Source organism: Engystomops pustulosus, chromosome 1 (assembly GCF_040894005.1).
Source record: "Engystomops pustulosus chromosome 1, aEngPut4.maternal, whole genome shotgun sequence".
NCBI lineage: Eukaryota > Metazoa > Chordata > Amphibia > Anura > Leptodactylidae > Engystomops > Engystomops pustulosus.
In genome coordinates, this window is record NC_092411.1 from 67304974 (window position 1) to 67323992 (window position 19019).

General features: G+C 40.6%; 1 protein-coding gene across 2 annotated transcripts in view; it reads left to right on the forward strand.

The window, feature by feature from the left end:
• CUX2 (cut like homeobox 2) overlaps nt 1–19019 on the forward strand; it is a 230498-nt gene that overhangs the window by 149931 nt on the left and 61548 nt on the right. For both annotated transcript variants that reach the window (XM_072142885.1, XM_072142893.1), the window contains exon 5: nt 13686–13826. In XM_072142885.1, coding sequence (XP_071998986.1) covers nt 13686–13826 — 141 coding nt within the window. The remainder of the gene's footprint in view (nt 1–13685; nt 13827–19019) is intronic.

Here is a 19019-nt window from a genome sequence, read left to right on the forward strand (position 1 = left end):
TTTTTGTTATATATTTGAGTATAAGCTGACTGAAGCTTTTTCAGCACAAAAAAATTACTTGCGTATATACGATAAGTATAAAAAATTTTTATGACTTATTACCAAAAAATGCTTAGGGGATTGGGCTTGGGGGGCAGACTGATTGTCATTTGTCCTACTTACCTTCATAAGGATTTCTCCATTGTTGTCCCTCCCTTGCTGTCCTGCAGTCTATGTTTTTTTTTTCTTCCTTCTCTGCCTTCCTGGCTGTCTGCTTCGTCTCTCTCACGTGATCCTGCTCCCGTATGCTGTGCAGGTTGCTCTATCTGCTCTGTCGAGCTTGCACACAATGAAAACAGTGGACCGTGCATGTGGCCACGCACAAAGAAAATGGCTCCTGCTAATCCCACCCAATCGGGGAGCTGTGGAGAGCCGGGGAAACGAGCATGGACCAGAGGAAACCGACGGGCAAGTGGCTTTATCATCATTTGCCACTGGGAGGAATATTAGATATGAACAATCTACGGTAATGCCCATTATTTGGAAGTTTTAAGCTAAAGGTGGCCAATACCTTTAAAAGAGAAAATAAAAAACTGCAATTGCTTATTGTGTGTTGCAAAAAACACAACTACATTTCTTTGATACTGGAAACACTTAAGAAAAGTAATGTATTCCGTTTTAGATTAAAGTTATGCTGACAGTGAAGGGTATAGCAGTAAGTGCCCCACAGATAATTGCAAGCTAATCAAGCTAATTAGGAGAAGGTCATAATTTAGCATTCATGGTTTTAGTATACCCAACTGCATCTACTGCAGAAGTGTCACATTTAGCTGATACAATATCATGTTAGCCTACTATTCTCTGGTAGCGGAAATTATTTCTGTATAATATTGCATCGTAATTATGTGTACATTGAATACTACAGAGTGCTGTTTAACCCATTTATGACCAGGCCTTAAAAGGATTTAATGACCAGGGCATTTTTAGTGAATTTTCATACTTATTAGTCTAAGGCAGTGGTTCTCAACCTTTCTAATGCTGTGACCCCGCAATACAGTTCCTCATGTTGCGGTGACCCCAAACCATATACAAGAATATTGTATTCGTGCCAAAAATGCAATAAAATCGTGGCTCCGATGGCTTTAGGCGACCCCTGTGTTTTGATTGTTCAACCCCCGCCGGGGTCACGACCCACAGGTTGAGAACCACTGGTCTAAGGGCTAACTTTTTTTTAAATGCAATAACTTAAAAAAACACATTTTTTGTGATAGTTTAAAATGTGAAAGGATTTGCAGAAATAGTTTAGGGATCTATTCTTATTTAGTTGCAAACACCACACATCACATGGTGGCGGTAAGTGCCCTGTGCAAGTCAATGAACAGGTCACAAAATCTGTGATTAGACTTTTTGATGCCAAAAATCCACCTGAAAACAAATGATATATTTCTACCAAAGAATCAAAAATAAAATAATCTTTTTTTATATAGCGACATCATATTCTGCAGCACTTTGAAATATAACATAGCAATAACATGGTCAGATGAAATAATAAGAATGAGGGTCCTGCTGGCAAGAGCTTACAGTCTATGAATTGTGCATCACAATTGCGCATTCAGTGTAGATTAGTGGGATGTAGGCCAGAAAAGTGACTGGTGCACAGACCATATTTTTGGCATAATAATGCCCCATGCACACATGCGGCACCGTACCGCTCTATACCCCCGGCAGTGTGAATGTAGCCTAAGTTAGAGCACAGAAAATATGCAAGAGTTGATTTCACTATATGGAAAATGGTTCCACTGATGTTATTATACTGTGCACAGTAAAGACAATGGCCCATATTTATCAAAAACAGTGCAGACTGCACTAGGCGCAGTTTGCCTGTGTAGTGTGTGGGGTGCATCTGATTCAGGATTTCTGGCGCACGTTCTTCATGAATCTGGCGCCCCCTGCACGGCTCCGACAGAGTTTTTTTAAACATGGGGTGTGCTACACAAATCTGTCGGACTTTGCATGATAAATCTGGCACATGGTCCGACTGTGCACAGGAACGCCCCTTTCAGTGCAGAATTTAGTGTTGTATCAGGAAAGCTGCGACACAAATGTGTCAAGGAAACCTTATAAATACATGTGAAAGCAGTATGTACTTGTGCATACTATAATAAATGTGAGCCATTTGATTAAACATAGTGATGCCATAATACAGGAGTAGTGCAAATAGTGGTATAGTGCAATACCGGATGGAATTGGTATAGTGCACATATTTATGGTACTGTATACAGATAGGATGCACAGAGTTGAACTACAATGTTGAAATATTAGACACTTAAAAATCGGAAAGTTGCTATTTAGTACAATACTAACAGTAATCTAAAAAAAAAACTTGGATCAGCACCAAAAAAAAAAGGTTTTTTTTAAGGTAAAAATACTCTATATTTTCGGAGGAGTATTTGTAGTTCAGGAAAAGTATAAAGTTTGTCGTAATATCCTTGTTTCTGTTCCATTAAAGGACATCTACCACCAGGATTAAAGGTCGTATGCAAATGAGCCTGAGGGGCTCCAGGCTCCATTAACACCTATGGTAATAGAGCATGTCTCAATAGATGCCTGGCGGATGCATATTGTCCTAGAGCAGTGGTGGCGAACCTATGGCACGGGTGCCAGAGGTGGCACTCGGAGCCCTTTCAGTGGGCACCCAGGCTTTCACCCAAACACAGACTTTGCCAGACAGGACTCAGGGCTTCCTCCTGCGGTCCAATACAGCTCAGTACATGCCATCCTCAGCGCCATTTTAATGTAACATCCCTTGCTGCCAGGGCTACAGGAGAAACAAGAAAGTGTGGACAGAGAGATTATTTTTGGAGCTCCTGGTCTGGGAACCTGGATTCTTCCTTTTCAGGGCACTCTGCGAGGAAGCTACAATCCAAATTTCTCCATCATATTTCTATTGTATTGGTGAACTCCGGACGGCAATACGATTGAAACCTGTGATATAGCAGGTTACAGCTTAAACTGTCATTTTGGCACTTTGCAACATGTAAGTGGGTTTTGGTTGAAGTTTGGGCACTCTATCTCCAAATGGTTCGCCATCACTGTCCTAGAGAAAGGGATGATGACGTCTATTTTTAACAGATGACAATTGGCTGGTTGAGGGCATCGAGCCTAAGGTCAGGGACAGACTGGTTGGAATCGCTGAGCAATAATTAAGCTGCTGCACATTTAAAACTCAGCTCAACTATTTCACTGCAGATTTTTAACACAGAAGGTGGATTTGTGATAAATCCCATCCACTTTGATGCTAATATCACTTGCTGTAGATCAGACCATCCCAGTGCAGCTAACCTGCAGCCAGACTGCCCCATGTGTCCCCTGCCCTAGAACCAGGCTCACATGAGGAAATTGCACTGCAAACGGATGCTAGAACACATGGACATTGTGTTTGGTAAAATTACATTTTGATCTCAAAATTATGATACTGATTAAACGTCACTTTTGTTAAATTGCACATGTGTTTTGACCTAGTGCATTTTCAAGAGCAAAGATTAATCGATTATATTACCACAACCTAACATGTACCTGGGCACAATGTAGATTTATGATTTAAATTTATTTAAAAAAAAAAAAAAGGAGCTTTGTTAGAAGCAACACCAGTAGTACTGCAAAATGGTGCATCCTCATTGCCCCACAGCTACAGGGAAAAGTCCATGTACAGTGGTGGCCAAAAGCAGCCCTGCAATTCTGTCAGATAATACTGGTTTTCTTCCAGAAAATGATTGCAATCACAAATTCATTGGTAATAATATCTTCATTTTAGAATTTATGGGAATTTTAGACCATTCTTCTTTGGCAAACTGCTCCAGGTCCCTGAGATTTGAAGACATCTTCTCCAAAACTGCCATTGTGAGATCTCTCCACAGGTGTTCTATGGGATTCAGGTCTGGACTCATTGCTGGCCACTTTACAAGTCTCCAGTGCTTTCTCTTAAACCATTTCTAGTGCTTTTTGAAGGGTGTTTTGGGTCGTACTTTATGCTGCAAAATTTGTTGGTAGTCTTCAGACTTCATAATGCCATGCACACGGTCAAGAAGTCCAGTGCCAGAAGCAGCAAAGCAACCCCAAAACATCAAGGAACCTCCACCATTAGACAATCTTCTCCAGCCTCTAGTCTGTCGTGTCCCAGGCTACTTACAGGACACAAGAGATGTCCTGTCAGCTATGGATGGTAGAATATAGGATGGCAGTCACAGCTGGTTAAGTGGTGATGTGGTATCCTTATATACCTGCATACCCCACCATATTGCTCTTGAAGCCCTGGTACGGTATGTTCTTTTCTAATGACCTACAATTATTTTAATTATTTTATTTTTAAACAAAAGTGTTTTCTCCAAGTGAGAACGGTCAGCATGGGGGCAAAGCTTTCTCCCTCAGTGGCCAATCTCCCTATGTCTTGGTGGTAAGAATATTATATATTCACAGAACATAACCCCTTTCTTGATTTCATTGTGTGGAATGGCAGGTACATCAACGATCTACTGCTCATTTGGAGCAGTGATGTGCCTGAAATACCTCACTTTATGAATGACCTAAATGACAATGTTTTTAATTTGAGGTTCATATTTCACCATGATTTTGAAGCCATCATGTTCTTGGATCTCTTCCTGAAAGGGGAAGCCAATAAGAGTATCATCACATGCACATACCGCAAACCTATGGCAGGCAACAGACTCTTGCACACAGACTCCCTTCATCCATCACATACAATTGTGTCCATTCCAGTGGGTGAACTTACCAAGATTAAACGCAATTGTTCTGAGGAACATGCTTTATCTCACAATCTGCATCACTCTGTTCCAGATTATGATAGGTTACCCATTTTGGATGTTAGATAGGGCTAATAATATAGTGGACAAAAAAACAGCAAAGTTTGTCCAGCTCCCAACAACATGCCAAAAAAGAAATGATATATTTTAAAATCCACTTTATTAGAAAAAATAGTAATGTAAAAACATCAATAGACGTCCATAGTAAAAAACTAACGCGTTTCAAACCCTTAGGTTCTTTTATCCCTAATGTGTTCTTATTTTTTGTCTCTCTTGTCTCTTATGCACATCCTGCATAGTGTGCCAGCCTAGCGGGTTCGGGAGCTGGAGAACAGATTCCCTTCTTAGAGATTGTTCAGGATACTTACGATGTTTTTAACATCACATGATCGGAGAAGCTGTCAATCTCAGATCAGCTGACTCAGGATTGCTGCATGGGCTCCACCTCTCGTACCACCCCCATGCTTTTAAATTTCATATATATCTTTTTTATATCCAGAATAAACAAACAAGTATGAGTTTTTGTACATTATCATTGCAAACAAGCACTTATATATTGTGTAATATTTAGAGTTATATTATGCTGTGATGTGATGTTTTAATTTAATTAGTATTTCACATGGTGTTCCTCTGACCCACTGATGTATATAAGGAACGGGCCAAACCATTTAAACCTGTCATGATTAAGGGTGGTTGTACTGCCTGAAACGCGTAGACTGAATGTCTGGATGTTTATGCGGAATATGCACTATTGACAAAGCAAGGCATGGATTCTTGCACCAATCCTGGATTGTGGTAAGTCATTTCCTCAAGCAGAGAGGTGATCCGTGCACAGGTTGAAACCGTAGCGGGTGAGCTGATTTAATTCTTCTGTTTGGATTCCCTCTGACTCCCTGGTTGAAATAGCCAGGCTCATCCTGCCATGGCCGAATAATTACAGTTCAGAAGAGGGATGACTACTAGCTTGCACCCATGTTAGATGCTTGCTACTGCAGCAAAGGGTGGGCCTTTTTTGCACTACAGGAAAAACGGGTTGAGATTAGTTTATTACCAAGATATCCTTTTGTAGACAGTTGGTGGCTGCCTATGTTTTCCCTCACTTATCCAATGGATGGTCCAACTGCGGGAATTCTGTGAACTTGCCTTCTATTGCCACAACTTCTAGGGGCATGGTTTCGGGATGAAACAGCATTGACTCCATAAGTAGCAACTTAATCCTCCACTGACTGATTCCTCAAACCACCTACCGAGGAAACTGACAAGCAGCAGCATGAGATGGGGCAGAAATTTAAATAATGGGTGGCAGCATGCTTGGAGTGCACCATCCCCTTCCCTCACCTGCATGTTCAATGCACATGACGGGAAGTGGGGAGGGAACTGGGTAAGTGTGGAGGAGAGGAGCCAGGTAATGTGAAACAAATTTTTATAAAGTACTGAAATGATTCCGTATGCGGTCAAAGGCAATTTTTAAATCAGCATTGCATGGGCTATTGGAGCCTGTCACCAGTTAAAAATGACATTACTGGCAACAGGTTTGCTGTAGGTTTATTTTATTTCAGAACTGTAAACTGCCTTCAGCTACATATTATGCTTATATTTTTTCAATTAGCAGCTAATGTCATCTTTTGTGTCTTGTTAGCATAACCAATGTAAGCTTTCTAGCAGATGTGCATTGTTGTAACATAATTTACCAACTATTTTGCTACTATTTTTGTCATTATGTTGAAGTAAGACTACTGGTTACTTATATTTCTCAGTGTTGTTTAGTAACGGACAGTGTAAGTTTTCTGTAGTTCAGCAGAACTGCCTCCTGTTGTAATCTTGTTATATAAAGCTCCACATCTTATGTCCCATAAGCATTATTACCAGTTATTGGTCATTTCAGATCTATCATCTTTTTCTCACTGTAGACCTCCCATAAGTCTGTACCTGTCCATTTTCTATGTCCATTGCATACCTTTAAAACAAAAACAATTTCTCCAGAACTTATTAAAAAAATCCAGACTTGTAAATTAATTTGTTCGTGTAGTACAATGGAGGTACAGATGGACTCATTAGCATGCACACAACAAATAATTATAGATGAATTTTTCGCCGGGCTGCCTAATGGGCTTGCTGGGTTAATTATGTCAATGTATAATTACACCAGCCCTGGGAGACATAATGACACACCCTGCTGAGCAGACACTAGCTAATGATGGTGTAATGCTGACAGAGGGAAGACATACTGTTCTGCATGCACCTGCTTACCTCTGCACAAACCGCTTGTGCCCATGTTTCTTCTTTTGCTTAAATAAACAGACATTACTCAAAATTGGTGTATACAAATACTGTAGTTTAGGCATTAGAGCCGTGCCAGATGCATGTGAATGATTCTAAGCCCTTCTCTCCTGTTGTTTTATTATGCCAATGCCTTATTTGCAAAGAGTTATAATGGAGTCATTGCAGTAAGTATGGTATTGCGGGTTTTTAATGCGTCTACTCCTTGGTTGTCCTCAGTCCGCCTTTTCTAATTATTGCATGTACTGGTTTTCAGGAACTCTAAGCAAAACTTTTATACTGTGTTATACATAGTATATGATTTGAGTACATGCACTGCCAAGAGTACATACTTGAAAGTTATTTACCAAGAGTATTTCTAGCTTATTGATAATTACATTTTTACATATTTTAAATTTTGATTTGTACTGAGACCTACAACAATTGGTGAAAGAAGGACCACAAGTGCTCTGCTGAGTACTATGCACCTTCGATTTCATCTTCTTGAAGAACAACAGGGCTGTATTTTTTTCATTGCTTTTTCTTTTGAGAAGAGAGCTCTGTTTCTGGTTGGTGGGTGCCTCAGTACCTGCAGCCCAACTGATCAAAACTTCTGACATGCTAAAAGTTTTTTTGAAATGATAGGTACATTCAAAGTAGAACCAAATCTTCTATATCTAATAGCATCAAGCAGTCAGCATGAATCGTGCAAATCCTTTAACTCAAGTAAAATATAAACTCCCAAAACTTACATGAAAACTTAAATGATTACACAAACACTTCAAGCAAGCATCAGATATATTTTAGACTCAAACTGTAAAACATTAAATTATAATAGCATCATCGCAGAATTTCTTTAAATGTTTTTGTTAATAATATTTGCATAATCTGCATCCCAATTGCCTTCTAATCGGTTCAGTGCAGTAGTGCAAGCAGCACCATTAAGCTATGGATGGAGCATGAAGCCAACTGCTCCGATCTTCATGTAGCACCCCTCACTCATCACTACAGGCACAGTTTTTGTTGCACAATAGCAGAGTCAATTTTCCTTGATGTCATTAGAAACACATCCATTAATTTCAAATGTATAATCAAATTAAAAGTAATTGAGATTGAGGGCATTTAATCTAACAATGGCAATTTTTGACTAAGTACACTGGGGCACATTTATTAAGAACAGTACAGTCTGTGTTATGTGCAGTTTGCCTGTGTATAGGGCAGAGTTCGCCAGATTCATGATTTCTGGCGCACGCTCTTCATGAATCTGACACCCTCTGCATTGCCCTGACAGAGTGCACCAATTTTTTTTCTGTTGGACTTTGCATGATAAATGAGGTGCATGGTCCGACGGTGCAACAGAATGCGCCTTTCAGTGCATAAATTTGTGTTGCATGCAGAATAGTGTGACACATATGTTGTGGGGGCACTTCTTGCACTTCAAGCAGTTTGCAATGTAAAGTGTGCAAAGTCCGACAGAACAGGGGCTTTAATACATCTGGGCCATGGTCTTGATCTATAGTTATTTATCAGTTTGGCTTCGTTTGATTACCTTTTATTTTGTGAGAAATAGTCAGTTTTACATTAATTTGAGTGATTTAATATTAATGTATACTTGGTCCTACAACCAAGCCTGCACTCAATTGGCAGAACAAGTTCTCTAATTTTCCCTACACAGCCTATGACATCGCTGGGGGTTCCATAGAAATCAACTACGTGATTTCTTAGCTACTTTATTTTACTGAGATATTTCAAGCTTTCTGAAACCATCCTGGGATAACTAAATAGTATAGGGCAGTGATGGTGAACCTTTTAGTGGCCGAGTGCCCAAACTGCAACCCAAATCCCCCCTTATTCATGGCGAGGTGCCAACCAAAAATGAAAGCAGTAGCTTATTGCTTCCTGTTCTTCAACAACTTTTGATCATATTGGCCTCCTGAGGACAAGATGGAAAGTTTGCATAATTTAAGCTTCTTTCCAGTGTCCCTTTGTACACAGAGAATTGTAGGGCCAGCTGAAGGTCCTCCAAATATAATTCAGCCCTGTCTACTCCTTCTCCCTCTTCCTACAGTCCCAAGCAGCGTAGTAAGTATAGCATTAATATATGACTGAAAGCAGCAGTTGCTTGAGACTGCTGGATGCAGTCCTGTGTCCTGTCTGGTGTGCTGGAGTGATGGCCTGGGTGCCCACAGAAAGGGCTCGGAGTGCCGCCTTTGGCACCCGTGCCATAGGTTCGCCACCACTGGTATAGGGCATCAAAATGGAAATTGGTATAATACCCCATTCTGAACATAGCTCCAAAGCTCTGGCATAGACCCAGATTGTTTAGAATTTGCCATTTTTATCTCCATGTAAAATCTGATTGTATAGCAGAATCATAAGCAATGTTCCAGATATAGCTGCTCTACCTTTTTCCTGTAAATCAGTGATTTATTTTCTTGGGTTCAGCACTGGTCTTCAGGGTTCATTTGATCCTCTCCCATCCATCTGGCCCTGCACAAAATCTAAATGCTAAGATCTTCTGCGATACAGTGAACCTTGAAGTATCTTTTTATTTTGATGTAGGGCCCTTGCCAGTAGTTTAGTAGCTTCACACTCTGATTAGCTGGAAACAGCCACCATAAATATCCCATCCATCTGTGCAGATATATCCAGCGCCTAGAAAAGTAATATGTAGATCCTCTTCATTGACTTTTATTACTCGGCGACGAAACACAAATAAATATCTGCAAAATGTGAAGAACAATTACTTTGTGATGTTTATTTTAAAGAGATTAGAGGCTGCTAAATATGTCTGAAAATGTCTGGAATCCCTGCGAAAGCCAAGAAGTAGTTTAGTTTCTAAAATATATTAACATCTGTTTATAGGCTGCATTGGTTGGATCATTACTTACCATGTATTATTTACTCTTTGTTTTCTGAATAGACTGGGTAAATAGTGTTTCAGTATCGGTAATTGGCCACTTTACCTCATGTTTTAACTAAAGTGTGGGGTGTCGGATATTAGGTAATTTACCAATTTACAACTATTAATAGCTCTGCTCCGTTTTCCTGATATGGTAAGGCCCCTTCCACACTAGCGAGTGTGATGCGATGAACTCGCATCACACTCGCAACGCAAGCTGCCGGGAAAGCACGGCCCGAACGCTGCACCGCGGAAGTGAACTGACATGCTGAGTTCACTCCCGCGGTGCAGCGTTCGGGCCGTGCTTTCCCGCCAGCTTGCGTTGCGAGTGTGATGCGAGTTCATCGCATCACACTCGCTAGTGTGGAAGGGGCCTAAGTGAAGCCTCCTGTGTTTTACCTTATCAACCAGATATTCCTGACCATGAAATGGCCGCAGATGGAGGCATTTTCTCATGGACAGATAGAGATCACATCTCCATCTGTGGCCATTTTATGGACAGGAATGTCTGGCTGATGAGACAATAGACAGGAGACTTCACTTTACATATCAAGATAGCGCTTTACATGAGGTAAAGTGGCCAGTCATAACTGATGACTTACAGTTTGTGTCTCTATTATAACTGTAGATAACTACAATAGTATAGCCTTTATAGTGCCCTTGTAGTATCATAGTGCTGATGATTCTACTCCATCAGTCATAGATGTCGACTCTTCTCGGCTGCAATGTATCACTGCTGAATCACGTGAGGACTTTGCTGCCCCTCACAAAACTGTCCCACACGTGTAACATGTTATGTTTTAATTCTAGGTGATTATTAACCTAAACATAAGACTATTTTTTTGTGTATAGTCCAGTGATGGCGAACCTATGGCACGGGTGCCAGAGGTGGCACTTAGAGCCCTTTCTGCAGGCACTCAGGAAATTGTCCAAGGACAGAGTTCACCAAACAGTGATTCTTCAACTTAAGAGATGCTGCTCTCAGCGCAATTTTAAAATGACACTTTATTGGGTGTTTGGAACTGCGGGGAAAGTAAGAAGGTGTTGACAGAACTGCATTATCTTTGGAGGTCATCTTGCTGGGCCCACCATTTCTTCTTGTACAGAGAGACCCTGGAAAGAATCTACAATGATAGTTTGAATTTGCCTTCCTTCTGTCAACTATATTGGTGGCCTCAGGCGGTCGATACAATTGAAAGATGTGGAAGAACAGGTAGCAGTAAGGTACTGTATAAAATTCCATGCTGGCACTTCACGGTAAATAAGTGGATTTTGGATGTAGTTTGGGCACTCTGGGGCAGATTTACTTACCCGGTCCATTCCCGATCCAGCGGCGCTTTCTCTGCACTGGATTCGGGTCCGGCCGGGATTTAATAAGGTAGTTCCTCCGCCGTCCACCAGGTGGCGCTGCTGTGCTGAAAAGCATTTTAACGCGCCGGAATTCACCGAGGCCGTCTGAGTGAAGGTAAGCGGGTCCCGAGCGACACATTTTCGGTTCTTAAATGCGGCGGTTTTTCCGAATCCGTCGGGTTTTCGTTCGGCCACGCCCCCCGATTTCCGTCGCGCGCATGCCGGCGCCGATGCGCCACAATCCGATCGCGTGCGCCAAAATCCCGGGGCAATTCAGGTACAATCGGCGCAAATCGGAAATATTCGGGTAACACGTCGGGAAAACGCGCATTGGGCCCTTAGTAAATGACCCCCTCTGTCTCTAAAATGTTCGCCATCTCTGCTATAGTCTATTTCGAAGTCAGCACCATGGACAGTGCAAATGTACAAGGTGAAAGCAGTAAGTAAAGCAACATTTAAAATAGCAGTATCCAATAATTATGGTTGATGGGGTTGATGTACAGATTTATCTAATATGAGTTGTACAGTATTCACCTCACAAGGTACTTACCTGAGCTTTTTTTCAGCCTTATCAGATAGGAAATCATGTACCGTAATCATGAAGAAATATGGACATTTATAATGGTGTTTATCTGCCATTTGTAAATTTACTGTATGGTTTTATGTACAACTTTGTTTTTATATATATATTTGTAAATTTACTGTATGGTTTTATGTACAACTTTGTTTTTATATATATATATATATATATATATATATATATATATATATATACTCTGGTTAACTTTTGGTTACAATGCGATACATCATGTTGATGTACCTTGACTTCTACAATGTTTTCCATTTAAAAATTGGCTTTTTGGATGTGGGGTGTTTGTTCCTGTCCGCTTGCAGGTCTCAGCCCAACAGGGGTTGATTTTTATGGCCTCCCTACCATCTGATCACTATTTAATTGCAATTAGAACTAAGTGCATCCTAGAATCATGTTGTGATTTCTAAAGATCATTCCAGTGGAGTTGTTTGAAGGGAGAGCAGGATAAATCATTTCTTCTGATCAAGAGAGGGTCAGCTGGCCCTGGAGTTGCTATTAAACCACTTGAATGAGTCATATTGTCTGCTTTGTTGTGTCTTATTTTTCTTGTCCTTTTAAGTGTAACCTTGTTACTGCGGAGCTGAAGTAATCACTGAGCAGGATAGGGTTGTGCATGATGTATCGTGTGAGGTGAGCCTCTGTCAACAAATAGCAGATTTTAGTTCATGAAAACAAACTACTCCATCTCTTAAAATAACAGTGTTCAGATTAGAGGCAGTTGTGTCTAATATCTTGTAAGATATACATTTTATGTCATTTTCTTCTTATAGTAAAAGAAGTAATGAAGTTTGGCATCTCTATAAAATATGACTATATAAAGAAAACGGCAGCACTCCAATATAGTACAACATTTCAGCTGTGTTCCCAGCCTTTGTCAACCATTTGTTACTGAGGACTGTGCTGCTGTTTTTCTATTTTTTATAAAATATGACTGATATTTTGACCTGGAATGTTCTAATTTGGATTCAAAATCTTGCATTCAATGTGTAAATGTTTTTCTTAGGGTGCAGTCACACGTTGCAGTTAAAACTGCATCACAATTAGTTTTGGGTTGGTTTTAGGTGGTATTACTTATTTTAACAAGTGAAAGACATCAAATCAACATGTCAATGGTATTTGTGGAACAGCTTTCTCCTTCAAAATCAAATTCACCCATTCAGTTCATGTCTTTCACCTGTGAAATTGACAAAACTGCACCTAAAACCACCTCAAAACTAATTGCGATGCAGTTTTAACTGCAACGTGTGACTGCACCCTCATAATGTTGTATAGTGCTTTTCCTCTGTTATTGTTCCTTAAAACAAACCTGTCATCAGCAATGTCATTTTGAGCTAGAGACAGGTTTCAATAGCCTATGCTATGCTGATTTTCACATGCCCTTGTCAGTATTCTAAATCATCGCAGTACTTTATAAAACTTTATTTCACATCACATGGCTTCCTGCCAGCAGGATTTCTTTTCAGATAAAGAGACAGGGTCAGCTGGCCCTGAAGTTGCTATCCTTGCCAGCAGCATTTGCCAAGTTTTGGGGGTAATTGGTGCACTCTGTCGGAGCTGTGCAGGGGGCCCAAGATTCATAAAGAACAAGCGCCGCAGATCATGAATTTGGTGCCCTCTGCACACTACACAGACAAGCTGCACAAAGGGCATATATCTCAATGAAAATGGTTAATGGATATACAAGCATACATTTGCTATTTGTGCCAATGGTTGTTATTCAGTATTCATCCCCTAATTTTGTAAACAAATTATGAAATGCCCTTTCCTTTCTGTATTCATACAGACCCAGCACCATTATTAGAAGCAGCACGAGGCTTAGAAGACAGGTTACAGCAACTTCAATGCATAGAGCCTGAGAATAAAGCTGTGAAGGAAATTTGTCGACATTGGAAGAAGTATTCAGATTTTTTTTCTACAACTAAAGGTAATTACACAAGTTTATGATCATTTCCATCTCCAGCATTATAATTATGTCATAGTTTAGTTGATTTAATGTAAAACATTCTTTTCATACATCAGTCATTTCTCAAAGTGAAGCTGTCAGATTATTATCCTTCTGAGATATATCACTAGCAGGCTTTTCTATACTACTTAGACCAGTAGTGTTCAACCCACCATGTTATGGTGACCGCAAATGAAATAATTCCTTTCTTCTGATGTCCACACATACGGGCAAATTTATGAAAAGTTTTGTAAAGTAAGACAGTCCATAGTTAGGCTACTTTGACACTGCCATGTGTTAGTCCGGGCAAGCACACAGTAGCGATCTGGAGAGTAGGAGGGTTGAGCACTGCTCTCCCCTCTCCATAGCGATGCTCAGCCATACGTATGGGGAAAGATAGAGCATGTTCTATCTTTTCCCATGGTGCGGTACTGTACCTCCGCTAGGGCACCATTGCCATCTATGGGGACGTATATCTAGCAGCAATACACTTCCACACACGGCTAGTGTGAAAGGTGCCTTAGACTAGACAGTAATATGCTGCACAAGATTAATATAATATAAGAGTCTGATGCTGGATGATAAATCTGTCGTAGTCTAGTCTTATTTAGCATCTACTAGCATCTATTAATTAGCTTATTTTACGCCAGAAAACAGGGACAAAATTCTGTTGGGCCAGTATAATTTTTGCCACCCCATTTTCATAAGACAAGCCCTTTTGTCAAACTAGTCGTAGGAGTGCCTTTATGAATGTGGTGCAGTTTTTTAGTACATATTACATCAGAATTCTGATTTATAAATCTCCCCCACTATGTTCACTGCCCAGTGTCCCCATTTAGTATCGGACAAATGAGTTGTAAGACATACATAGAATATAGATATCTAAGTTCGAAGGTACAATCGCTCTAAAAGTGGTAATTGTCCTTGCTGGTAATAAGATACAAGCAAAATAGGGAACATGGTCCAAGTGGAATTACAGTGTCAGACTGGAGTACCTACGGTGCACCAATAAAATACATTCTTACACTGCTAAATCCTAATATTATACCCATTTGCAAATTCCTTAAAGGAAATCTACCATCAAAATGAAGCATGATAAACCAGGGGCACTTACTCATAAATCCAGGCACCGTGACTGCGGAATCATAATAAATAATGCTAATGAGCATCAAGGGCTTATGGGGGTGTTACCAGAGCCCCTCTGTGCTGCAGCTTCACAGGCTATCACACTGTGCTGAAGCACTTACCACTCCCAGCTGAAACTTCCTCTGCAAGTCTGAAATTACAGCAGACAGAGGGAGCAGGAAAGTAGTGAAGGAGCTAGGGGGAGGGGGAGACAGTGTAATAGCGGTCTCATTTGCGCAATTCTAAAAGTGGATGGACATGGGACCATCCATAAGGAGGAAAGATACCGGTTGGCCAGACACTGCATTTAAATTTCATCTTGGCACCCAAAGTATATAAAATTAAATGGGGAGTTTGTTGCATTGCCCATATTATATAAGAAATGCATACAGGGTAGTAAATGGTGACTTATGCTGAATAGCTGTAGTGTACAAGGTACAGTAAAAGTTTTCCATGCACTGGGGGGGGGGGAGGTTGGTGGGCCTGTAAATTGTCATTATTTCTTTGAAAGCCCCACTTTCTGGGAGAATGCATCCCCTAAATATTTATCAGGCCGTTTTCTGTAGTTTAGTGGAATGAGATAGTAGTTGCCGTAAAATGGTAAAGCTGTAGTGATTTGTACTGCAGATGATAGATTTGCTGTAGAGAGTGCTCCAATTGATGTTTTCAATATGAGTTGTCAGTGAAGGCAAATTGATTAATCTGACAAAACATAGAAGCGAGCAATGATACTAAAGTTGATAATGCACCTCTACATAGAACTTATAACTGGCATAATTAACAAATCATTGTGTGAATAGAGGAAACAGTTTTAGAGCAATGTGTTGTTTCACTACAGGCTAAATTTAGTAACATTTGTAATAAACTTATAAAATATCAGTACAAAATATATATAATATAAAGTTATTTAAATATTTATTGGATATCCTATTTATATGCCAGAAATGTCTAATGTCTTATCACCTTTTTCAACAAAAAATACACTGCTTTCAGTGCTGATGTGTTGTACACAAGTCTTGGCTGTACATGTGCTAGACCAGTGATGGTGAACCTTTTAGAGACCGAGTGCCCAAACTACAACCAAAATCCAGTTATTTACCGTGAAGTGTCAACGTGGCATTTTAAGCAGTAACTTACTGTTATCTGTTCTTTCACATCTCTCAGCCGTATCAGCACCTGAGGCCACATATACAGTTGGAAGAAGGAGGGCAAATTCAGACTATAATTGTAGCTTCTCTCCAGAGTCTCTCTGTAGAGGAAGAATGAAGGGTCCAGCAGGATGAGCTTCAAAGATAATGCAGTTCTGTCCACACCTTCTCACTTTTCCCACAGTTCCTAACAGCTAATGAATTGTGGCTTTAACATATCACTGAGAGCAGCATCTGCAGGAAGATTTAGTGGATTTGTTCCTGTCTGGTGAGTGCCCACAGAAAGGGCTCTGAGTGCCACCTCTGGCACCCGTGTCATAGGTTCGCCACCACTGTGCTAGACCTTAGACGCATGCACCTTGAAGCAGAGGTGTACTGTCCCAACTTCAACGTACAACTATGCAGACGGTAAAAGCACCACCGATTAGGGTGATGCCACACATGGCGTTTTTGGTCCGTTTTTAGTCTGTTTTTCCCAATTATCTTAATAGATAAACAGGTTGTAAGCAGCCAACCACATGGTAAACGGCCAAAAACTGATTGAAAACTGATGTTTAAAAACGGACCAAAAACGCCATGTGTGGCATCACCCTTAGTCCGATGAGATACATTTAACTCATCTTTAGGTGAGTATACAGCTTTGTTTTGTATCCTCAGAGTTAGAAAAGGGGGACATTTAGTCACTGCTTCATATAGTTCTTTCGGTAGCTTAGTGTCCCAATAACCTGTAAGAGGTTCTATAAGTTATCCCCTGTATAGGATGGATATATCCAGGGGAAGGATCCAGCCCGCCTGAGCCGAATCAGAGAGACAGGGAGTATCAAGGCAGAGAGCCGGCTCCCTCCCCCACATCTAGTTATCTAACAGTGTGGCGCCTCTCCTACAGTAGAGGGCAGAGCAGTTTGTGCCGCCTTAGGCTGAATTCACACTGTTCCTTCCCTCCGTTAAAAAAGTGAAGAATGGAAATTTAGCGGAGGTTTAATGTATCAGTTAAAAATCCCATTGACATCAATGTAAATTTTATGTTATCTATTATGGTCAGTTTGCCATGGATCTGTTATCCATGAGGTGTTTTTTTCAAACGGAGGAAAAGTACTGCAGCCTCTGTCATTTTTTTAAGGCCAAAAAACACATGGATAACAGGTCCCTGCCTAAACGGAACATAACGGATGACATAAAATTTACATTGATGTCAATGGGATTTTAAACTGATAAGTTAAACCTCCATCTTTTACTCTTTTAATGGATTGGTAGTGTGAAATGAGCCTTACTACATTCTCCTCCTGTCTTTTCCTATAACTTTGTACGTACACTATGCAATGGGATGGACTTCTTTTTCCCAAAGTAGGGAGCCTGTTGTTACCCCTGGGTATATGTGTGTGATAACTGCAGTTCTGACTGCTGGGACATCTAACAATCATAAGAACTAAGGTGAGTCCCAGCTGTGGGTCCCCAATAATCCTTATCCTTTAAACCAGTGTAATTTGTAGAAAACCCCTTGTAACTGAACCACTGACTGGTTGTTGCTTTCTCTGGTTAAAATTATGCTTTTTATCTAGAAATAACCTTTATAAACTTTATTGATTGTATTATATTTTCTTCTTATCTAAATGACTACAATATATAGTTACTTGTGCTATGTTTATGGAAAGTTCCTTTAATTAATGTGAAGGGGTGAATGCACTCCAGAGTAATAACTCCATCCTAGATGATAATGTAATTTATGATGTTGCAGGTGTCTGTGTTAATAATCTAGTATCTCCTGGAGCTGATGTATCTGTTTCAGTGCAATGAAGAACATTTTAAGTCGTGATGAGAAGTCCAGCTCTTTTTAGTGAACAGAATCATTAGACTCCGCTCACTAAAGAGCTGGCTCCGGAACAGAATAACCAGCCCTCGGAGCCCTCTCTGTCAGGAATGACACATTACTAATTTTCAGTAACATAAATCCAAAACATATTGGCCCACATTTATCAAAAACAGTGCAAACTGTTTGCTTGTGAAGTGTGCAACTAATTCAGGAATTGTGTTCAATGTTCTTCATTAATCTGGTGCCCCATGCACTCCTCTGGAAGTGTGCACCATTTTCTTTTTTGGAGCACTTGTTCGTGCTGCAGAATTGTGGCCACATGTAGGACAGAACTTTGACGCCTGGTCTGACTAAGCACCAAAACACCCCTTTTTCCACTGCATTGTGTTTTTAGAATATATGTTATAATGGAGGTTTGAGTTTAGGTATGTAGATATTTTTATGACAACTTGTGCCTATGTGAGATGAGTATCCCCTCCTCATTGTAATTAGGAGAAGCCATGCGCCCTGTGAGGGGAGAGGGGAACCTCACTACACTTTATTGTAGACTTTGTGACAACTTGTGCCTATGTGACATAAGTATGCCCTCCTCATTGTAATTAGGAGAAGCCATGCGCCCTGTGAGGGGAGAGGGGCAGCGCGCTACACTTTATTGTAGACTTTGTGACAACTTGTGCCTATGTGACATGAGTATGCCCTCCTCATTGTAATTAGGAGAAGCCATGTGTCCTGTGAGGGGATATGGGCACCTCACTACACTTTATTGTAGACTTTGTGACAACTTGTGCCGATGTGAGATGAGTATCCCCTCCTCATTGTAATTAGGAGAAGCCATGCGCCCTGTGAGGGGAGAGGGGAACCTCACTACACTTTATTGTAGACTTTGTGACAACTTGTGCCTATGTGACATAAGTATGCCCTCCTCATTGTAATTAGGAGAAGCCATGCGCCCTGTGAGGGGAGAGGGGCAGCGCGCTACACTTTATTGTAGACTTTGTGACAACTTGTGCCTATGTGACATGAGTATGCCCTCCTCATTGTAATTAGGAGAAGCCATGTGTCCTGTGAGGGGATATGGGCACCTCACTACAC